This window comes from Poeciliopsis prolifica, unplaced genomic scaffold (assembly GCF_027474105.1).
Source record: "Poeciliopsis prolifica strain line A6 unplaced genomic scaffold, Auburn_PproV2 SCAFFOLD033, whole genome shotgun sequence".
In the NCBI taxonomy this organism is placed as follows: domain Eukaryota; kingdom Metazoa; phylum Chordata; class Actinopteri; order Cyprinodontiformes; family Poeciliidae; genus Poeciliopsis; species Poeciliopsis prolifica.
The window spans coordinates 1,552,830-1,576,639 of record NW_026562408.1 but is presented as its reverse complement, the minus strand read 5'-3'; the positions used below and the strand labels follow the sequence as shown (position 1 = coordinate 1,576,639).

At 40.3% G+C, this 23,810-nt stretch overlaps 2 protein-coding genes across 9 annotated transcripts in view; both read left to right on the top strand.

The window, feature by feature from the left end:
* Nucleotides 1–7,797, top strand: part of fnip1 (folliculin interacting protein 1) — a 35,215-nt gene extending 27,418 nt beyond the window's left edge. For all 3 annotated transcript variants that reach the window (XM_055051379.1, XM_055051377.1, XM_055051378.1), the window contains 6 exons: nucleotides 809–978; nucleotides 2,384–3,932; nucleotides 4,024–4,189; nucleotides 5,031–5,231; nucleotides 5,302–5,417; nucleotides 6,163–7,797. In XM_055051379.1, the coding sequence (XP_054907354.1) occupies nucleotides 809–978; nucleotides 2,384–3,932; nucleotides 4,024–4,189; nucleotides 5,031–5,231; nucleotides 5,302–5,417; nucleotides 6,163–6,241 (2,281 nt within the window). In that variant the 3' untranslated portion in view covers nucleotides 6,242–7,797. The remainder of the gene's footprint in view (nucleotides 1–808; nucleotides 979–2,383; nucleotides 3,933–4,023; nucleotides 4,190–5,030; nucleotides 5,232–5,301; nucleotides 5,418–6,162) is intronic.
* Nucleotides 7,798–9,625: 1,828 nt separating this feature from the next.
* rapgef6 (Rap guanine nucleotide exchange factor (GEF) 6) overlaps nucleotides 9,626–23,810 on the top strand; it is a 120,179-nt gene continuing 105,994 nt past the window's right edge. For all 6 annotated transcript variants that reach the window (XM_055051370.1, XM_055051368.1, XM_055051369.1 and 3 more), the window contains exons 1-2: nucleotides 9,626–9,714; nucleotides 9,821–10,076. In XM_055051370.1, the coding sequence (XP_054907345.1) occupies nucleotides 10,002–10,076 (75 nt within the window). In that variant the 5' untranslated portion in view covers nucleotides 9,626–9,714; nucleotides 9,821–10,001. The remainder of the gene's footprint in view (nucleotides 9,715–9,820; nucleotides 10,077–23,810) is intronic.

The following is a 23,810-nucleotide window of genomic DNA, read 5'->3' as shown; positions in this document are numbered from 1 at the left end:
TTATAATGCCAGAGAAAATCCAGAACATGCTTTATTCATAAAGATTGTGAGCAAAAATGAAGGAATTTTACAAGTATATGCAGCCAATTTCATTTTTTGATTTATAAGAAAGAAAAATCTAGTTTTTTAGTCATTTCTTTCCTGATAAAAAGGATTTTAAACCATAAAGGAAGATTCTTACTTTTGACTCCATTAATCAATAGAAAAAACATCAGATTTATTTGCAGATCAACAGTCTGCAGATGATCTGATTCAAAGTGAATTTATTTGACTGCATTGTCAGGCGTTGGTGCAAACTGAGACTCCAAACCCCCGCAGACTCATTAACTAAAATCCTAAAATGGAAACAGTCTCTGCTCGGTAGCAGCTTATTTCCCAGCGAGGATGACTTCATTTCTGCTGGTTACCATGACATTCTCCGGGCTACATCTGCATGCTGTTGACTACAGGTTGCCATGGCAACCTGTGGCTGTACTCATCATGAGTGATTCCATCACTTGGCCCTGTGATCGATGTGGGTGATGGCCGCCGCTTTTGTTCTGGCACGTGATGGAACCGGGCTTCCATCATTGTTATTGTTGCAGCTTTGAGTCATGAGACAGGAAGGGAAGTAGACGCTCGCTGAAATGAGAAGTGAATCATGAGAATCGAGTGTATTCATGTGTGCATTTCTGCTCTGATAAAGAGGTTTGCTCGGGAAGGGAAAGTGTGGTCAAAGCGCTCCATGTAGCAACAGGAAATTTGGTTTTACCCAAATAAGGTCAGGAGGAAACATCCTTTCTGAACTCTACTTTGTGCTGTTTTCCAGGTTCCTTCCTGCGTTACTAACAGCCATCCTGACCAATCATCTGGCCTGGGTGCCCACCGTTATGCCCAATGGGCAGCCGCCAATTAAGATCTTCCTGGAGAAGCACTCCTCACAGAGCGTAGACATGCTGGCAAAGACGCATCCCTACAACCCTCTCTGGGCGCAGCTTGGTGAGACTGTCTCTCACACGCACGCACGCACACACACACACACACACACCTGCACAGACATTTAAAGAGAGAGATAATAACTTTATTCTGTCAAACTCTTCTTTGTGATCTTCCATAAAGACAACTTGAATTAAGATTATCAGACATTTTTAAATTGTGTAGCTGTATTTAACGTTTTATAAAAGCATACAAACACTAGAATAAGTCATCAATTTTAAATTAAGGCCGTGATCATGCAGTTTTCAACAATAATAATGATAATATGTGGATCTTTAGATGTGTTTTAATAATTCATATGGACGATTTTTTTTAAGCAGTCTTTGTTAAAGTTCCTTTAGTTTAAGCAGCAGCAAATTGATTTGGGTTTTCAAACGTTGACAATGCTGACACCTACTGCCGAACTATAGAAACTGCAGCTCGGTCACTTTAATTTCTTATCTTTAAGAAAGAACCCAAGTCGTGGCAAATACTTTTTTGCACATGGTAACATCTGGAGTTTTCCAGAATAAGGTTAGACAGTAAGTAAAAGAAAAAAAAAAAAAAAAAGTAAATCAAGTTAATTTTTATAGCACTTTTCAGCATTAAGGCAGATCAAGGATAAAAAACCCCTAGACATTAAAAACCTCTTTTTCAAGAAAATCCTTTGCAACAAATGCAACACAGAAAAATAGAGGATTTAAAAAAGGTGCTTAATAACATAAAAACAAAAAATAAAAAGTCACTAAAACAGCATGCAGGCACCAATTGCAAAGCCAGACACAAACATTACATTTTGACAAGTAACTTCATTAAAACACATCACATATGTTGATCAGTGTTGCGTTTATGTTTCAAAACCAACTATAAGATATCTTAGATATCTAGATTTAAAGGAACTCAGTGTTTTCGCTGTTTTTCAGTTTTCTGTAAATTTATTCCAGATTTATGGCTCATAGAAGCTGAATGCTGCTTCTCCATGTTTGGACCTGGGAGATCTGGAAGGTTGATCCAACAGCAGCAGATTAATCTTTAACTCAGTGAGTCACCTGGTGACGTAGAACCAGGTGTTTTAGTCAGAACGCCAGCAGCAGCGTTCCAGATCAGCTGCTGCTGGAGGAATCAAAGCCACTAAATACAAACGCCTGGATGAGTTTAGCCTTTTATCAGACCTTTCTTTGTAGCCATCTTTATGTGTCTCTGAATGTTCAGCCCGATCTCTAGGTCCAGTTGTGGCAGCTGAAGCTGTGTGTTGACTCCAGATTTCTCCAGTTTGTCCAGTTAATCTTTATAAAGATAAACTCCTGGATGAGTTTCTCTGGATATTATTGGGATGTTAGTCTTTTAATCCTGGACAACCTGGTTGATTGAATCTGTAAGCAAAACATTCTTGATACTATTTTGAAATAATCCCCCTCTTCTTTTGTAGGGGACCTATACGGGGCCATCGGGTCTCCGGTGCGGCTGTCGAGGACAGTGGTAGTCGGACGCAGACAGGATCTGGTCCAGAGGCTCCTCTACATTCTTACATACTTCATCCGCTGCTCGGAGCTGCTGGAGACCCACATGCTGGACAGCGCTGAGGACGAGGCCATCGTCATGCCCGGCTCGCTCATCACCACTTCCCTGAGAAAAGGGGAGGTGGAGGAGTCGGACTACGTTCTGGTTACCGTCCACAAACCCAGCGGGGACTACCTGTCCCAAGGAGCCCACAGCCAGCAGACGGAGGCTGAGGACAGCAGCTACCGCTCAGACAACAGCCTGCAGAGCAGCACGTACACAGACATGGAGGTGGAGCACAGCGACCCACCCAAAGAAGAAGAGGACGAGGAGGACAGCAATGTGAGCCAAGGGTCCAGGAGTAGCGTGCTGCAGTCCAGAACCATTGAGGCCACAATTTCTCAAATTAGAGCCGAGGAGGTCGCAGAGGCCAGAGAGCTGCAGAGGGAATTGTGCGACGTCCCGATGGAAACAGTGCTGCGACTCGGCGCTGCCTCCCCCAGGAAGCAGGCCTCTGTCCTGGAAGCTCGCACCAAGGGAGACCTTAAACTTCCTGATTCAGCCTCACCCACAGAACTTGGATCAGGTTTGTGTCTCTCTTCTGTCACTGCAGACTGTAGAAACGCTGAAGCTGAGACGCAAGGAATGCAGGTTCTCTGGCCTTCAGGGGTCACTTATGAGAAGAAGCCCCCTGATAAGACCTCTGCTGTCCCAGTACCTGTGTTACCTGGAAATACTGTGACATTACCACTGGTCCTGGCTGAGGAAGAGGGGCCAGCAAACAAAGTGACTTTCCTCATCGGAGACTCCATGTCTCCCGAGTCAGACACAGAGAGTCAGAGGCGGAAGATGAAGGCGGAAATCAAAAAACACAAGCAGTACCTGCATTCGAAGACCATCATCTCCGGTGCAGCTGAGGACCAAACCAATCAGACCAAGGCAACTCCAGCTCTGCTGCGGGTGTCCAGCACGATGCCCCAGTGGAGCAGCAAATGCTCAGACTATTGCAGCGAGTATTTTGATTCAGAGAACGAGGAGTCGAGGACGTTGCTCAACCAGGAGGCGTCCACGGACATTATGCACAAACATTTACTGAATCCATCTGGGACTCCTCCACTTCAAGAACACAGTTTTCAAAATGCACTAAGTCGTCGGAGTTTGGACACGACTTTGGGCTCCAGCAGGAAGCGGGACACTTCTTCTTCTGCCTCTGCTCAGAGGAGGTGCAGATGCAGTTCCACAGACTCGTCCGACGCCTGCTGCTGCAGAGGCTGTCCTGCAGAGCACGACAAAGATCCACGGCCGTGTCCCGCTCTCCATCAGGAGGGAAACGACGGCAACAGGGACCAAAAGTACCAGCCGTCCTCCATCAACGACTGGGAGATACCGCGCAACGAAAGCTCGGACAGCGCGCTCGGAGACAGTGAGAGCGAAGAGACGGAGGACTGGCAGGAGGAAGTGCTGGTTCCCTTCCCGGGGTGAGTCCGATGAACTCCTTGTGTTTTCACTCCAATCAGCTCAAACAGAAGCATAGATTTATGTTTTTACTGTATATTTTGGTTTCTGCAGAGCAAAATTAGTGGAGAACTACTCCAAGCCGGCTATTGCCAATTTTGGTCGGTCTCTGTTCGGAGGGTACTGCCCCGCCTACGTTCCAGACTTCGTTCTGCATGGCATCCCGAGTGACGAGAAGCTACGGCAAAGCCTCATGTCAGAGTTAAACCATGCTGTTCAGGTAAATGTCAAAAAGTACATTTTGTTTCCATAAATCTCTGCAGATATTTTTCCTGAAAAACCACAACAATAAATTGTCACAGAAGTTATTGTGACAAACGATGATATTGTTGTTTTGAGGCCATTTTCAAGTAATATATTGATAATGAACATTTGAAACTGGAACAGGAGAAGATTTTTAATATTAAAAGTAAATAAAACAATAGAAACAACAAATAAAATGAATTATGAAGTCTAGTTTGACCAAAGCACCAACTGCAGACTTTTATCATCCAGAAAGAGAAAATAAATGATAATATTCAAATTTACATCATTGGTATCATTTTGATTTTTCTTGCTATTAATTGGTTTAATTTATTGTTTATTTCAAAGTCAAAAATAAAGAAAAAAAAAAACAAAACCAGTGCAGAAATGGATAAAACAATATTTAAATTCCTGTCAGTGACAAGAACACAGAAAATAATTTTACCTTTACTTTGTTTCACATAGAGCATCATCAAAAGCTTGTATAGTTTTAAAAACACATCATGTTCTAAAAAACAAACCTGATCATATTTGTTTAGCAAATTATTTTTATACATTTATTGCTTGTTGTGAGAAGTCTACATGACTGCATTAATGCAAATGTTCAAAATAATAAGATTTTATTCTATTTCTACTTATTATATTTTATTTTTCCCTTGTTTTTTTGTATGTGGTGTTGTTGTGCATCTTGTGGACCATGAGTCTGTTGAATAAAAGAATCAAAATGCTGCAAATTAAGAATTCATTTTTCTTCCTGTAGTTAACTATTGAAGCGTCTTGTTGCAGCCTTTTGATAAAACCCTGTTTGTCCTGTGCAGCATCCTGTACTGGATGAGCCTATTGCCGAGGCCGTCTGCATTATCGCAGACACAGACAAGTGGACGGTCCAGGTGGCCAGCAGCCAGAGGAGAGTCACCGACGTAACCAAGCTGGGAAAAGAAGTTCTGGTGTCCAGCCTGGTTTCCAACATCCTGCAGTCCACCTACCAGCTCTACAAGCTCAACCTTTCGCCTAACTTTGTACGTCAGAACATTCAGATTTTCTTTTATTAAATATTCTTGTTTTCTAATTTCTGCGTTCGTCTTCCAGTGTATAATGCACCTTGAAGATCGCCTGCAGGAGATTTACTTCAAGAGTAAAATGCTTGCGGAGTATTTGAAGGGCCAGACGAGAGTCCATGTGAAAGAGCTGGGCATGGTGTTGGGGTAAGCACTGGTTTCCTCTTCCTTCCACTGGAGCGTTCCCAAAAATTATACTCCAGTTAGAACAAGAATAAAATAGTATTTGGTCAAAAGTTAACTTATTGAGTAACTGATCACATTATTAATCGTTTAATATTTAGAAATTACATCCAAAATATAAAGTTGAAAAATTATTTTAAGCACAAAATTAACAATAATTAATTCCAATAACAAAAGAAAATGTTTCCAAATCAGTTTCTTTCAATAAAAAATTTGAATTAAAAAGTGTGGTTGTGTCTACAAATGGAACAGGTTTGGTTAAAATCTGCTAGTTTTTCATTCGGTGGGTAGAAACTCCAGGAATTTACTCAAGAGTAGAAATACTTCAAAGCAAAAGTACTCGAGTAAAAGTAGAAAGTATCTGTCCAAGAAATGACTTGAGTAAAAAAGTATTTGGTAAAAAATACTCAAGTACTGATCAAATTATCATTTAATATTTAAAATTACTTCATCAGACTGACCAAAATGTAAAGCTATGGGAGAATATTGGTATTTCCAGGAGGAAATGCACATAAGTAATAAAAAAAATAACAAAATCAGGCAAAATAAAATTTGGTGCAACTGTCATAAACATAAAAACTGTCATGACTGTTATTATTCAGTGAATAATGAAACTTTTATTGCAACTTTCAGTGCAACTCTGCATTAAACATGTCATTATTTACCGACTGACTCTTCATTAATCTCATAATTTCTCTCCTGTTTGCAGGATTGAGTCCAGCGACCTGCCCCTGCTGGCGGCCGTGGCCAGCACTCACTCCCCTTACGTCGCCCAGATCTTACTATGAGACTTCTTCTGGGTTTGGGTGAACAGAACAGTCAGCTGAAGAAACTTCGGCCCTCACAAACAGCCGTCCATGCCCGCTAACCCGATCCGCTCCGCTGCGACGCAGTGTGGCTGTTTGACCACTTGGTGGCGACACAGAGTTAAAATGGAGCAGGTGACTGAATGTTCATTTTAAAACTCTTAACTGTTTTGGAAGCAAAAGCCAAAGACTACAAATTTATCCAAGTAAAATCTAAATTTGAAGACGCCTACACCATGGTTTAAAATCATTTTTAACTGCTTTTATTCCCTGTACAATCTTAAACGTGGCACTATGAAGTTGAACTTGAAACAAATTTTCCCAGGTTGCCATGTTTCTCATTTTCACATTTATGTTTGTTTACAAGTTCTTCATTTGACGAATGACGTTAATGGTTTTGCAACAAGAGATGCCCCCTCTGCCTTAAAATAACCCTTTTCTTTTAGTCATATTGAAGTAATCAGTTTTTTATAATTAGAAGTAAAACATTTCAATTTGCTAAAAGTGCTTTGATGCTATTATCCAAGGTACATCACTACCTCAGATCCTATGGGCAGTGGCTGATTTACAGTTGCCCCACAGAAAACTGTGAGGTAAACTTTATTATAAATTTTAATCAAAGGAATGTTGACTGTGTAGACTTTATGCTGTGTTCTTTGAAATAAAAAGGGAAGGCTGAATAAATGTATTTTTGCATCTCAGTGACTGAGAAGGGGCCCTTTATACTGTGGAAAAGCGAAAACCTCCATGTCTGTTTCCCAACCAAAATGCTGAAGTATTTTCTAACTTTTCTATACATGTCACCTTTTATTTTTATGTTTACTACTTTAGGGCAGAAGGATTAGTGCATAATGAGTGTCTATGGACTGGTTAACACTATTTTTAGTTTCACACAGAATAACAAAACCTACAGCAGGATTTAGTGGCGGATATGTACTAATGTCAGTTGCACCTCTGCTTGCACATAAAGTAAAACCTGCTGCAGGAAAACTATAGAAGTTTCCTAATTTGCAACATTTTCTGTTCCTTTTTGACTCCAAATGCAGAAATGGAAGGTTTTGCCATCATCTTGTGCTGCTTTTAAAACAGCTTCGTCTGCATCATAAATCAATTTAATGCAGTACTTGTTATTGCCTTTTTTAGAGACAAAGCAGCTGTAATCCTGAAAAGTGGACAGTGGTTCTCAGTTTGCTCATCCAAGTTGCACCCAGAATATAATCCAAGTCTTAATGGAGAAAGGGCATGAATGTTTCTTTTTGCTGTTGGTTAATAAATGCTTCTGCATATTAAAGATGCTTCACTATATCGGCCTACCTTAAACAAGATGGCTATAGTAGATTTATATCTCTGCTTTTCCTTCTTTGTACATGAGTAAGTTATTAGTTGCTCCTACGTGTAATGGGTTGTGTAAAATGTACATTCTCTTTTTTGTTTAGTTTTTTCATGTATTTGTACAGAATGTCTTTTATGAATTGTCACCTTCAATAATTTTTTTCCCAATTTTCTGGGAATGTTGTGCAATAAAAATGAAAAGTTCAGATTCTGAAAGACTTTTCTTTCACCAAGAAAGTTAATTTAATTCCTGGAACAAAAAAGGAGCGAACAGATAACTAAATCTTTCGAACAGATTTGATCTGTATATATATTTATTATATATTTATGTTTTGTTGGTATTGTTTCTACATGTTTACAATAATTGAGGAAAGAGCTGCATAAGTTTAGAATTTCACACAATCTGAATAAATATGAGAAAATATTTGGTTTCCAAACTTAACTCCTTGGGCTGCCATCTTATCGCGGTGGAGGGGTTCGAGGCCCCAGGGGCCCCTGGAGCTGTGCTGTCTGCAGCTTCATGCCCCTGGTAGGGCCACCCCAGGTAGACGGGTCCCATGTCAGGGACCAGACAAAGCGCAGCCCGAAGACTCCTTATGATGGGCAAGAACTTTGGACTTGGTGTTTCCTTGCCTGGATGTGGGTCACCGGGGCCCCACTCTGGAGCCAGGCCTGGAGGGGGGGCACGATGGCGAGCACCTGGTGGCCGGGCGTTTACCCATAGAGCCCGGCCGGACTCAGCCCGAAGAGGAAACATGGGTCCCCCCCCTCCGGGTCGCTGCCGTAACCCTCCAACCCGTTGGTGGACGCCTTCGGTGAGGGATGCTGTCAGGCTGAAGGAGGAGTCCTATCGGGCTCTGCGGTTTCTGGGTCGGGCTCTGCGGTCTCTGGGTCGGGCTCTGCGGTCTCTGGGTCGGGCTCTCCGGTCTCTGGGTCGGGCTCTGCGGTCTCTGGGTCGGGCTCTCCGACCCAGAGACCAACACAAACACAAACAAACTTATGCAGTAAAAGAAAAAAGAAAGGAGGGAAAGTACAAGACTCATCTGAGCAGCTGTGGGTCAACTCCCTTCAGGCTTTGTGGTGAAAATTAAGCTGTTATTCTACTAAACTTTAAAATAATTACAATTTCAGGTTGTTTTTTATTTTATTTTTAGCTGTTAACTCTATTTTTGTAAGGCTGTTTATAAAAGAAACTGTTTAATCAGTTTGATGTATTTTGCTGCTGAAAATAATTATGCTAAATTCATAAATGGTGGACATTTATTTAAATATATTCATCAATTTAACTGTTATACTTAATCTGTGATTTTGAAACCACTATTATAGTAGAAATCTGATTTTAAAACTTCCCATTTGTTTATTTTGTTTTTCCTTAAACATAAAACACTAAACGGCAAAACTGAGAGTCGCTTACAAGAAACATTTATTTATATTTATTTCAAACTGGGTTTTGAAAACAATAAATAGAACAAGAGAAAACGTGCAAGAATAAAATAATTAGTTTATCATTACTTTTGTGTTTCAAAAGGAGTCGGAGGTGAACACTTATTTAATCTTATCCCTTAATTTAATGTAATATATGAAGTACCGACTCAGTATTTAACAGGACAAAATGAATAAATTATGTATTTTTCGTAGAAGTAGTGAACTGACGACTGAAATTACAATAATAGAAGGAAATTATAATAATCCCAGGCTAAATGTAATCCAGCCAAACTAACCAGGTTTGCTGCCTTCAATGACGTCACATAAAGTGTATTTTCCAGTTTTTGTGGCGTTAGAAATGTAAGCTAGTTAGGGACAAGTTTTAAACACATTGTCGAGTGCTGTATTTATTTACACTAACAAACGCATAACAGCAATAAAACCAGCGATGAAGAGTGGAATCTAACTAGGACTTAATAAGATCCAACATTTTAACTCAAGTCGGGCTCTGAAAGCTCTACAACCACCTGGGTGTGAATTTTCCGACCGCCGTGAATGCAGCACCACTAACAGATGTCGTCAACTCTGCTGGAGGAGGGATCAAAAAAAAAAAAATCTGAGCTCCTGGATATGACTGCCGCTGGCCGCGAAGCGGAGTTCACTTTTCCAGCCAAAATGTGCCGAAAACAGGCGAACAGGTCAAACACATGCTAGTTCCTGTCACACTTTAATGGCGCTGACTCGTTTTCGTGCGAGCGGGGACGGACAGTTCGCTGAAAGTGAAGTTTGTTTCCTTCCCTCCAGGAGAAGAAGGAGTTCCCGGGCGGTTCGCTTGGACTGAACTCCGTCCGCGCTCGGCTGGACCGCGATATCCATGAGGATGTGATTTATTTGGCCCGGTTCGGCGAAGGAGCAGCCAGGAGGCAAGAAGTGAAATCAGAAAGGAGGAAAGGAGACGAAGCCTGAAGAGGTTTGAACCGAAGTTATGAAAATGACCGGAGCCATGGAAACTTCTTTTAAACTGGCTTTAAAGAAGCCGCCCCTCTTCCGGACGGCAGAGGTAAATAAAACCATCCTACCTTCTTCATGGGGAAAATTAGCAATGCTTTGCTAAAGTTAGTGAAAGTGACATACCAGCCCGCTGTGGAGGGGAACCTTCCTTATTTCTGCTCTCATCGGAGTTTCACTGAACCGAGTCAATAATGAGTTTCTTGTGGCTTAAATTAATTAGAATTTAATTTCTCCTATTAGCAGAATAACATGCTAACAGGAGGGACGCCACACGGTGCGCCCTGCAGAACCAGCAGTCTGGAGCAGAAAGCATGGAAAACATGTCTGAACTGCTTTTCTGACACATTTTCAGTTGTTTAGATTCAGTGCAGAAAAAGCAACAGGAAAAAGACATGTGACCAGAGAATAAGAGGCTCCAGTTAACTTTATGCAAAACAAGAAAGTGTCTTAAAAAAGCATAATGATGCAACACATTCTCAAAGATCAATGATGTCTAAATGCTACTTAACATTTAACACTGGAGACACTTTAAATGTTCAAAATAAACAAAACAACAACAAAATAATTATGGAGTTTTTGTAAACAACATTTTCCTTCAAAAACAGGTTTAGTTGAGACTAGACTTGTCACAATAATCAATAAATCAATTAATTGCATGATAAATTAAAATAAACTCTAATTTACATTTGCATGATTTATCGTTTTCGTCTTTTATCTTTTTCTACCTAAAAACTGAATGATGAAACAGTTTTGTTTACAGAGATTTCATAATTCATGTTATTTGGTGTTTCTGTTTATTTGTTTTGGATATTTAAAATGTCTTCCAGTGTTAACTGTTTATTAGAGTTTATGGCATCACCATGAAACTACTTTAAAATGGTTCTAAAACAACAACATTACCGTTTATCAAAATAATAACCTTTGTGGCGTTTTATAGTCCAGAGAAAAGTTCTGCTTATTGTGGCATTTATGCAGATGAAGGACATATTCCACGTTTAAATGAGCAGAACTGACTTTTGTTCAGGAACTACTTCAGAGGATTTGCTTATGTTTGGGAAAATCCGTCTTTATTACACGTCTGCCTTGTTGAAACCCAATCTAACGTCACAGCTTTTCCTCTCAGGATCTTGCATTACCCTCAGGATGTAGTTGGTGTAAACCCCAAGCAAGGCTGACGCCAGTAAAAATGTGCTCATTTCTTCGTTCCCATCCTCCTCTTCGTCCTCCTCCTCCTCCTTCCTTTCATGAAGCTGGGGAAACACAGCTGGCCTGTCAGTTCTTCGGTTACGCTCCCTGCCCCAAAAATAGCTGCCGCTGTACTCCCATCCATGTTCAACTGCTGGCAGCCGTTTTGGGCGAGCACTTTTCCTTGGACTATCAGAAAAAAGGTTGAAAAGGAAAAGCGTTTCTAAAAGCTCTCCTTGTCTGATGTTTGTTTGTGGGTGTGCGGGTCGGAGAAAGGCTCTCTGCACCTTTACAGAGAGGCTTTTGTGCAAATCATAACTACCATGTTTTGTTCACAATTATCAAAGACAGAGATGAAGATTGTAGACCACATCTGTCAAACTCAAGGCCCGGGGCCAAATCTGGTCCGCAATAGCTTTTTATGTGGCCCTTTAGACTCTAAATTACTTCAATAAGTTATTCCAGTTAAATTCACACAAAATCAACAAATCCCCACATTTGTCCTGATTTTACTGTAATTTTTTTCTCAAAATTGGTCGAAAACATAGTGTTTGATTGACTGCTGACTCAACCTCATTTATAGTCTGTGATCAATAAGGCGAATGATAAAAAGTCACAACCGCTATTGGTGAAATTTAGCCAAAATATCCAGATCTTTGGTAACAAAATCATTCATTCCTAAAACAGACATTTTTGAACTTCACTCAGTAACAACATCCACACCGAGGAGTGTTGTTATCAGAACAACCTGATTTCTCTCAGTTTGGTGGATTTATTGATCAGATAAAGATTGACTGATCACCACTTTGCACCAGTAAAACTGGCACTGGAAATCCTCCACCAGTGGATTTCTTGGTGGTTGTTTGGTTATTTGACTTAGTTCTGCAGAATGTCTCTGTAACATGTTGCAGTTATTGCTGATTGGACAAATGGCCACGGGAAGCAGTGAGTGTTGCCTCTTTGAAAAACTGTTGGATGAAGTCTCACTGCATCCAAGAAAGTATTGATCACAGAGGGAAGTGACGGCATCATAGTACAAAATGCACTTTAGGTCTATTTTATAATACAATATTCATGATTTGCTTGATCTGTTTTCCTGGAAAAGTCTATAATTTTCTCCTTTGTGATTTTGTTTGTGAACCAAACTGCTACAGTTGCACCAAGAGAGGATATTTGTGAAGAGCTTGAAGTAGAAGCTAAAACAATGTTGTTTTTATACACAAACCTCAGAGTCAGCTGCTGTTTTAAATTTTACTCATTTATCAAAATTTCTCTTCAGTAGTTTTGTAAAAGTTGGCAACTGATGAGTAACTGTAATCTGGAATCAATCTCCATACATTTACTTTAAAATGTATTTATTCCCCCGATACAGAAGGACTCATTTGTGTTACCATTAACTATATTCTCTTGAAGCAAACTCTAAAAATGTTTATGCATTCATCTTACTTTGGTTCTGCTGGAGGTCAAGTGTGCAGGATCTGAACTGGTGTAAAACAACCCAGAAACTGGACTGACCAACGTTCATGTTGACAAGCCTTACGTTTTATTTGGCAGAAGATACTGAGATTGATGGGATACAAGTAGAGCTACATCAGCTTTAAAATTGAAGCTATGACAGAAAATATGAAACATGGAAGAGGGTCGGGTTTCTTTTAGCTGGATTTGAACCTGTGTTCCCATAATGACGTCCTAAAGCTACCAAAACATCCTGCAGTGAAACATGAAGTCGATTGTTGGAAAACTCGACCAGACGGTCGTCGTCTTTCCTCCATCAGGATAAAGATTCAGTTCAGATCCAGACTCTAGAATAGCTGGGAGGAAAATGATTGATTTCTTTATGAAATGATAAAACAATGCACAATTTAATAGTTCAAACATCAAGTTTACCTTAATATTCATTGAAAAAGCAGTTAAAAACGTCTTTGCTCCCAAGTGGACCAACTCAAAGCGGTTGGTTCTGTGGCTCTGTTGGAAACTTTGTGCTGCATGAAGGTGAGTCCGTCTCCCTGGCAGATGTTGGGCTCGGCGGGAAACTCGCCCGGCCGGCCCACATTTAGTGCTTCGTCAACTTTTCCCCGTCTCGTCCGGCCCTTCGCTCCCTGCCCTGCTTCGCCGTTGCCGTCCAGACGCCGTGGTGGTAACGGACGACAAATCTTGCCGGGGTGATTTACGGCGGTTTTGGCTGCGCGCTGCTGAGATTGGACTTTATGGGAATTCCAGCCATCTCGAAGCCGCAGGCTCTCCAGGGAAAGTGCGAGTGAAGGAGAGAGAGAGACTCTTAAGTGGCAGCTTGCTGCTTTCGGAGCCACCAGGAACAGAGCAGAAGAAGAAGCAGCGGACCAGAGTAATTGTCTGCAGCGGCCAAAAACCGCTGGCATATCAGCAAATAACGTGATGCTCAAAGATGTTGGAGGGCGATATTTGTTTGTTTGTTTGTTTACGCCTCTATGCAGAGAGGCAAAGAAAAACCAACAGGAGAATAAAAATGTCAATGGAGCGACTCTAAAAAAACCAACGACTCTTAATAAGAGATGATAAATTATCCCAAAGGTTATTGTGATAAACTAATATTGTTGCTTTCAAACAATATTAGTCCTGTAATGGTAATTACAGAAAAAGAACACATTATCAAATATTAGTAAATTCTAATGAACATTTAACTGGAAGACATTTTAATATCCAAAATAAATAAACAAAACAACAGAAAATAAAGTGCAACTATAAATTCTCTGTAAACAAAATTTAGAGCTAGTTGAGACAAAAACTCCAGACTGATGAGCAGATTTTGGTAGAAAGAGAGAAAACATAAATAAATAAATAACATTACTGAGCTCGTTTTAATTGATCAGAAAAGTGGCTTCTATTATTGTTACTGTAACCCAGAAGTTCAAATTATTGAATTGAATTATTAACTGTAACAGCAAATATTTTTGACATAATTTAAACTATTTAAATTATAACACAACAGATAAACTCAGACAAAACTTCGTTTTAAATTTTAAGTCTCAACTTCAATTGCTATTTTTTTAATTCGTGTCTCAAGTTTAGATTTTCCAAAATAGAGACAAAAAGTCTTCAGAGTTTTTATTAACATATTTTTAAGAGACTGGCATTTAAATACTTAGAAATATATACATTTTCTGTTGAAATATTAAACTGCAGCAACATGATTAGATAATTAAACATGTTTGTTAAATATAAAAACCAGAACATTATTAGTGAAGAAACACTTTAATACCTGGTTATTCTTCTGGCGTCGTTTCTGTCCTTATTTAATCTGTAAATAGGAAGTTATTAAATAAAAATGGTTGCACCATTTTACTGTTTAAATAAAATCTGAAGGGGATATTTTCCTCCTGTTGGGTACATAATAAAAACATGTTTAATTATTGTTATTCAGAAAACAATATTTGTTAATGTCGATGCAATTTCTCACCAACACTTTATAAAAACCTGAAAACTTCTCCGTGATTAGTTTTTTCAAGTTGAATCTAATTTCCCAGCACTAACCCAACCAAGTGTGTGTCTTTGTTCCTGCAGCAGTAAGACACCTTTGCTCTGGTTGAGCTGAATTGTTCCCGTTCTGGTCTGAGACGTTTCTTCCAGTTGTTGACTGCTTGAGTCAGAGGAAGTGGCTCCAAAAGGCACCAGATTCCAGCTGAACTATGCAGACGTAGAGGATTGTCTGTTTTCTTTACATTTTACTTTGATTTATGCCTAACTGGGTTTAATGTGGCTCAGGGCATTTTTTGTTCAGAGTAGCAGCTGAACCTCTGCTGTGATTTATTAGTGACCAGAGCAACCGTAGGTGTTTGGGTAAAAGGAGCCAGTGGGAGAAAAGTACTCCCACTAGCAGTTATGGAGCTGGTAACTTCGTTTGGAGTTGGATTAGTCATGCACGCTTTCCAGCTAATTTCCTTAAAACTTTGGTGGCTGCAGTGGCTTGTTTTTGTTGACTCTGTGGTAAATGTCTCTGCTGCTCGTTTAGCAGACGAGCTAAACCTGCCAGTGTTTGCAGCGGTAAACCTGGATGTGAACAGAAAGCCGTTACTACTAACTAATCTGAGAACCTCTCAACCAGGAAGCTGTTTGTCCATCAGAAGTGGTGCATTTCCAGTACTTGGTGTTACCTGAAGCTGCCAATAATTAGGCTGTAGAAGAAATGTGCCCTGGATTTTTTATTATTTTTTTAAAGGAAAGTCTTCCTATTAAAATGTATCCTGACTGCGTTTGCATGTTCAAACACAGTCAGGAAAAAACCAGTTAACAGACCAGAAACATCAGACACGCCCCCCAGGCTGCTCTCCTGAACTTGTTTTAGGTTACACTTCATTTTCTACATTTAGGGCAGTTAGTGACACACATTAATATTTCACCCCATATTAAAAAAGCCTCTCACCTTCGGTCTTCCTTATCTCCACTATTACGGTTACAGAGAATCAGCAGCAAAGACGAGGATTAGAGGATACCGTCCTCTACATGGATTAGGATCAAACCTTAAACCAGCTATGGTTATGAAAATAAAGATTTCAGAGTTGGTGTTATCATTTACACTGAAACCTGTTCATGGTAAATGTGAAATGTCCACATCTCTAAATCTCTTGAGGGCAGAAAGAGACGAAGATCCACCACTAAATGTTTTATCACCACAAATCAAAGCAAAAATTCCAACCCAGGTCAAAAAGGATTGACTGAATACAAAAATAATCAGTTAATCATTCTATAAATCAGCTCCCATGGTTGTTAAATATCAACACAAAACCCCAACGGTCCCCCTATTCTGGACAAAATTTGATTGTCTTTATTGTGGACAAGAACAAGACGGTTTGAAACTTCAGCCGTTGCATCGTTGATCTTTGTCCTGTTTTCTGACGTTCATTAAGTTTGTGATTGTTGCTGCATGATTGCTGCTCTATCGCAGCATATGAGAGCGTTGTGGTTGACGGTTTGAGAGGTGTAAGCTAGTTTCCCACGTGACGGAGTTATTATTAGCAATGTGAAGGTAACCTATTGTGGTATCCCCGACAGCTGTCGGTTCAAGTGACGATGCAGACGAATTACAGCAAGTCCAGTTCCTAAAAGTGGCCTGACATACAAATAAAGACAATCTTAAGGTTTTGAGGAGCAACAAATGAAGGATGTTTTATATGAAAGTAAAAAGTTTGTTTTTAGTTCGTCACCTGGTTGGAGCACCAGTGGTTTCAACATATGTTGATGTGAAACTGAACTGGTGACACATCCTGTCAGAGTGGCACACTGTTAACCTCATGACATTGCTGGGAACAGACAAAAACATCTGATATGGTTCATGTTGAGGGGACGTAATCAGCTTCATCTCTGCAAAGGTGTAGAAAAAGACAAAATAGGAATGATGCATCATACAAAACTTGAAAGACAAACGTGCAACTATTGGTGCACAAAACTCGATCTGAAGCTGGAAAAAGGTTGTTGGGTAAAGATAAATGGTTTCATAATGAAGCAGGCTGTCGTAAAAATCCTTCCACGGCGTAAAACGAATGGTTGCTGCACGGGAAAATGAGTCGGCAACAAGTTTCCGCTTTTCCTGAGCTGATTCAGAGCAACACAGATGACGTGCTTGAAAACTTGAAGGTTGAAAACATGAGGGTGTGTTTTTACAGATGCTTGTGGAAATATGTAAGCTGTTCCTGGAAGTGTAGTTGGAGTAAGACCTCATATTTCCTGATGAATTTATGTTGCAGTAAAATCACAATATCATGCAAACGTCCACTTACCCACACAAATAATCCAATTAGCTGAAGGTCATAAAAACCTTCAGCTAATATTCAGTTTCTCCGTCAACGTTTTTTTTATCCATGAGGTTAATGGAAACTGCAAAATGTGAAAGAATTTAATCAATATTGCAAAACAAAAGAAGCAAGTTGGAAAAGTGTTTTGATGATTTAACGTCACATTTGGCTTTTTTGTTGACTGGTTTATGGTTCAAGGTGATGTCAGATATTTATGAGGCAGGACCTGAACTTGGTATCATAAAATTAAAACCTTGACTTGAGCAGCATGCCTGACAGCAGTTGTTAAAAAATGAGCAAATAATTAACCAGACAGAAGGCACAAAGTCCTTCCTTCAACTTCCTTCAAAAGTCGGATTAGTATGGACAGAAACTGATTTCCAGTTTTCTTAAAAGTCTGCTGATTAAAGAAAAATCAATTCATTTGTCAACCTGGGTGTGATTCAAATCCGTCAAACATCGATCATAAAAGAAACCATTTATGAATCCATCAAAAAGTTAAATAATTACCAGTTATTTTATGCATTGAAGCATATTTTCTAACCCTCAAGTATTTCACCTGTTGGCCATCGATCAGAGGAAATTGTCCAACAGATTTGTTTATCATTGCTCAATGTATTTTACAGTGGAGTCAGAAAAATGAGTCATTTTAAGGGGAGTAGCAGCCAGACGAGCATCTGGTCCTGCGCTTGATTATTTTCATACACACAGTATGAGTGTTTTTAATTTTAGTTCTTGTGTACAGTCACTGCCAACATGCGCTGCAGATGTGAATAAAAAGCACATCTGCACTTTGTGCCAGCACATTTCTCAGTCTGTGAGCCAAAGCAGCAGATAGCGACAAACATCACCAGGTTGAGGCTCATTCTCTAAAGCATGATGTAAATGTAGCGCAACTGAACGCACCCACACTGAAAGCATGCACAGATATGCCAGAAAAAACATCAACAAAGAAAAACGTGCCGAGAACTGGGAGCAAAAAACATCAGGGTCTGAAATTAATGGGAACAATAAAGTCTGTGTGTAAGAGGGAAAGCCTGTGGAAGGTAGTGTGTTTGTGATTGACTCAGGGAGTAAACGTAGCCTTCTCCTGACCCGGCACTCTGAAAGCTTCACTCTCTGATCCAATAAAGATCCTTCCTGACTCGAGGAACGGGGCTGGAGAGGCTGAAAGACTGGGGAGGTTTGGGGAGTCAGTTCTTGGTCTTTTCTGCCAAATGAGAGTTGAGCGTTTCATAGATCTGTTCGCCATTTTCTCCCTATTATTGCAGTCAATTTTAGCCTTCAAGTAATGTGTAGAAATCTGCATGAGTGAATAGAAATAAACAAGGGATTATATTACTCAAAAAGTCAGATTTTGCATGTTTTTGTACTTCCATTTTGGTTTCTGCTTCTTCTAAAAATGTCAGTTTTTCTGTAATTTGTTGATGTTTTTTGGTGTATGGAAAATTAACCCTTTCAAAAACATCCAGAATGTAACATGACCAATCAGCAGGCACCATCCATCACCTAGCAACCTAAACAGTAAACTGGTTTAGGTTGCGCTGTACAATGGCTGCTGGAAAAGACTAGTATTTTGTTGTTGACTTTGTGCAGGAGGCTCCATTTCTACTTTTCAGACTTTGTAGAATCTGATCAAACAGATCTCTCATCACAAATATCCTGTACTTTATAATGGCCCATCATGTAAATCCCACTGAAATACATGGTTGTGATGTGATAAAGATCAATATGTTCAGATTCATATTTCTGCAGCGTCATGAATATAATTACAAGGTGAAGTTCTGGCCGCCTATTGAAACCTGTTTTGCAGTCCCTCAGTTACAGCAGCTGAGCTTCGTTTCCGCTGGGCATTGTTGAGGTAAACATGAACCTTTCCTGTGGGTGCAGCGGACCGGCCAGGCTTCCCAGTCTGTTTGCAGCTGGTGTAGTATGTCACTCCTGCTGTGTGTGTGTGTGTGTGTGTGTGTGTGTGTGTGTGTGTGTGTGTGTGGTGTGTGTGTGTGTGTGTGTGTGTGTGTGTGTGTGTGTGTGTTATGAGGTGGGAACTGCATTCCTGTCATGGCAGCAGGTGAGGACAGGCAGATGGTTTTAGCTCTGACCCGTTTGCTTCAGCAGGAATCAGGAAGGCTGCTGAGAAATGATTGGATTTTTTTTATTTTAGACTAACTGGTGTCAATAAGATTGTGCCAAACAAACCCTTTGTTTCTGCAAAGGCCCTAATCCGCCCTTGTTTGCTCGATTAAAAGAAAGAAATCTAGTTTTCAGTTGTGTTTTGGCTGGACTGAAGAAATTTGTTTTCAGAAAAACAAATGCAGGATTTGGGTAAATGCTTTTCAAAACGCTTGCTGTGTTTAGCCAAATTTAATAAAACATAAAAGATGATTTGGATGCAGCAAAGTAAAAGTCTCTGTGTGAACTTGGTTTTACCTTTTGTTAAAACTTGGTTACATTTTCCTTTGTTGGAAAATTATGCTGGTAATAATTTCCTCCTGATTACGAATCAAAAGTCTCCATCTGGATCTGCAGGCCAAATTGGTAGTTCAGTCGAAGGGCCACAAATGGCCCCTGAGCCGCACTTTGGACAGTCCTGGCTGCAGCGTTTGTTACGAGGGCTGAAAATGTTCAAGCAGTTAGCAGAGTGAAAATACAGACATGCAGACAAATCAACAAAAGATGAAGTTGCTGTATCATAGATTTAGTGCTTGAAATGTTTTCGTATTTTGGACGCAGATAGTTTTCAAGAAAAGCAGGAAGTTGTTTGAGGAGTTAAACTTATGAATAACTTCTCTACCAAATCTTTTGATCCACTTTCTCTTGGCTCCTGGTTTTGTTTTGAGGGAGTGGTTTGGTTCGATTTGACACCTTTTTAAATTTTTTTGCAAGAGCAGCGTAGGTAGTTGTGTGTACGAACCTGTCGCTGCCGTGTTCCTATGCAGGCAGTTTTATGAGCTTGTTTGCATAACTTGTCTGGAATGTGTGTCAGAAAAGGGAAACAGAGAAGATCCTTCCAGCTAAGTGTTTGTGTTTGAATATGTTGCAGATTTTGTTTGGGTAGCGTCTCGGTCCTGTTTTCCATGCTGGTATTCTTAATGACAGAGTTTGAAAACTGATATCTCGACTCTGTTAGCAGCTCATATATTGAATATTTTGGATATATTTTCCTGATAAGAAAACTGCATGACCTACATATTTAAAAACCTAATAAAGAGATCTTTATTGCTCCAGTCTTGTTGTTTTTCAAAAACACAACCTGGCTCAGAAATCTCAGATATTGTTGATTTACATTACATGCTGCTTTTGGCTGCTGGTTTTTAATGATACGCCTTGTGTAACTTGGTATTAAGCAGTAATTGTAGTAATTTCGTTTTTATGTGACAAAACCAGATAAGGTAATGAGACCACTAAGATTTTCTCGCTGTTATTTGGAAGCTTCATCATGTCCAAAGCAAATGAAAGAGGCGGTTTACATGAGGCTCTGCTTCCTTTTCACTAACAGATTTGGGTTTTTTTGTTGTCGTTTTTCGCCTTCTGATTTTCCTGCCAATGAAATAAATCTGGCTCTCCGTGTGTGGTGCTTTAAGTGGAGCACGGGCCACATACTGGTTTGAGCTTTTCTTTCCAGTAAATCCCTCTGAAACTGGACTGTTGTCAACAACAAGAGCATTCCTTCCAGCAGCACCGACTCACAGAGCGACGGAACCGGTAAAAATGAGCTCCACGAAGTCAGCTTGTTTACTGATTTTACTGAAACATCAGGAAAATCTGAATATCTCCCAGTCGTCTGAGGCGTGAGACTGCCCTCCTCCTCTAGCTCTTGTGTTCGTTAAAGAGATAAACTGAGATAAACTGTGGTTAGATATTAAACTGAATGTGGTTCTTTTTCCTGCTGCCTTTCATCTTCATGGGCTTTTTGGAAACAGGCTTGTAGTTGTTGGCAAACATTTTCTGTAGAAAGCTTTATGCAGAAAAGCCTTCTACCTCCTGCACACCTGCTGCACAGCTCTCAGCTTTATTGGCCAGAAAGGCCACAGCGTGGTTTCGTTCAGCTCACTTACTATTATTACGGATGTTTGTAACTTTGAATAGTTTTTACTCTCATCCACAGTGTAAGAGCTCTCCAAATTGTTCATGTCCTAACATGAACAATTTGGAGAGCTACCCGTTTTCTGAGGCAGGAAGATTATTTCCCGCCCAGCCGCTTCAGAAAGAGCATCAACTCTCTCATTACGTCTGTTTGACTGGATGCCAGCTGTTCCCATTCAGCACGGTTCGGTCTGAAACGCTGACAGAAGCAGTGTTGTGGGAGGCCTCTTGTTCAGCAGATCCCGTTGTGGAAACACTGAGTCACTGAACCCAAACCGCTCGCCGCCGCCGCCGACCTCTGCTCTCACCGAACGGCTCTGATCAAAGTCTTCATTCAGTCACACGTTTATGGGCAATTAGCTTTCTATGACAAGGCTTTGATTTTTGGATTACAACTACAGGTCTGTAACAACAAACTGTGAAAGAAATTATTGTAATAAATGTAATATTGTAATTTTGAGACCATTTTCAATAATATTACTGGGTTATAAAGGATTCATACTTCATCAGTTTCTAAAAAACATGATTTAACGTATCGATAAATGAAACTGGGTCGATATGAACAACAGATATTTATTTTTATCTGTTTCTGGTTGTTTTTGTTTTTTTTCAAAGGTGTCAAAATATAAATAACATTGCTAAATATTGGTTCTCGGCCATCAAAGCGATATTATCGGATGTCAAATTATCCGATAATATCTGCCAGGCCTCTAATATTGACCCAAATTATTGTATCGGTGCGTCCCTGTACCTGTCATGATAATAAATTTCACATTATAGTTTTAAGACTATTTTCATAAATCAATAACAAAGTTTATCAATTTCAGCAAAAAAGCCTTTCAAAGTGATTTACATGATAAAACCATAAAAATCGCAGAATGCAGTCAACAACTGAAGCGTCATATTTTGTCAGGTGTCACATCAGATTGTTGATTCATGTTTCATTGATGATGCTTCAGAAGCAGGTGGGTCTGAACAGGTGGGTCTGAACAGGTGGGTCTGAATAGGAGGGTCTGAACAGGAGGGTCTGAACAGGAGGGTCTGAACAGGTGGGTCTGAACAGGAGGGTCTGAACAGGTGGGTCTGAACAGGTGGGTCTGAACAGGTGGGTCTGAACAGGTGGGTCTGAATAGGAGGGTCTGAACAGGAGGGTCTGAATAGGTGGGTCTGAACAGGTGGGTCTGAACAGGTGGGTCTGAACAGGTGGGTCTGAACAGGTGGGTCTGAACAGGTGGGTCTGAACAGGAGGGTCTGAACAGGTGGGTCTGAACAGGTGGGTCTGAACAGGTGGGTCTGAACAGGTGGGTCTGAACAGGAGGGTCTGAATAGGAGGGTCTGAACAGGTGGGTCTGAACAGGTGGGTCTGAACAGGTGGGTCTGAACAGGTGGGTCTGAATAGGAGGGTCTGAACAGGTGGGTCTGAACAGGTGGGTCTGAACAGGTGGGTCTGAACAGCTGGGTCTGAACAGGTGGGTCTGAATAGGAGGGTCTGAACAGGTGGGTCTGAACAGGTGGGTCTGAACAGGAGGGTCTGAACATGTGGGTCTGAACAGGTGGGTCTGAATAGGTGGGTCTGAACAGCTGGGTCTGAACAGGTGGGTCTGAACAGGTGGGTCTGAATAGGAGGGTCTGAACAGGTGGGTCTGAACAGGTGGGTCTGAACATGTGGGTCTGAACAGGTGGGTCTGAACAGGTGGGTCTGAACAGGTGGGTCTGAATAGGAGGGTCTGAACAGGAGGGTCTGAACAGGTGGGTCTGAACAGGTGGGTCTGAACAGGTGGGTCTGAACAGGTGGGTCTGAACATGTGGGTCTTTGGTCAAGATTTAAAGGATGTCAGTGTTTCTGCTGTTCTGCAGAAGTTTCTTCCAGGCTTGTGGAGCTTAAACTCAGACTTATTTTATTGAGACTTAGACCTAAAACTACTTTGTACTTTGCGTCTAAAGCTTGCAGTGTTTCTCAAAATGTTGACTTTTCAATAATTTCAAAGAGGAGCAACAGTCCAGATGCTCATTTTAACTGATTTATTGTATACTTTCAAATTCTTACCCCATTGCAGTGTATTTTTTATTCTTCTAGTTTTTTCTCTTGCTGTCACATGAGCTGCTCTCAGAGATTTGCTGATGTTTTTGAAGGTGGCGTTGACTTTCAGATTGATTGTTGAGAATGTGCATTAAGTGAAAACAAGCAGCATGTTGCATCGACTTGGACGGACAACATTCCTATCTTAGAGACAAATACCAAAACATTTCTCTTTCTGGGAATGAAGTCAGACCAGATGTCACCATTTTGTTCTCATGTGAAAAATCACCTTTACAAAGTTGTTTTTGTTTCGTCTCTAAAAATAACTGATAAGAAAGACATCAAAACAATCTGAACTGTGTTTGTTTGCAGTTCTTCTGACACATTTCACAACATTTTGTCTTTTCTTTAGGCTTGCAGTGCTTCTACTTTATGCAACTTATTAATAACGACGAGAGAAACTTAAATTGCATGAATAAGATTATGTTCAGATGTCCTGAAGGGAGCAGATGTTTCAGTATGTTTGGGAAACGGAGGCACAAAAAATACAGAGAGCGATGAGATTAAGGTTGTATATTTGTATATAAATACCATTATACCATACTTTTCCTTTTTCGTGTAAAGTGCCTTGAGTCGACTGTTATTATGAAATGGTGCAATGTAAATAAACTGAATTGAGGTTATAAAAATTTCACTGTATTTACATAAAAATCTAACTCAAAAC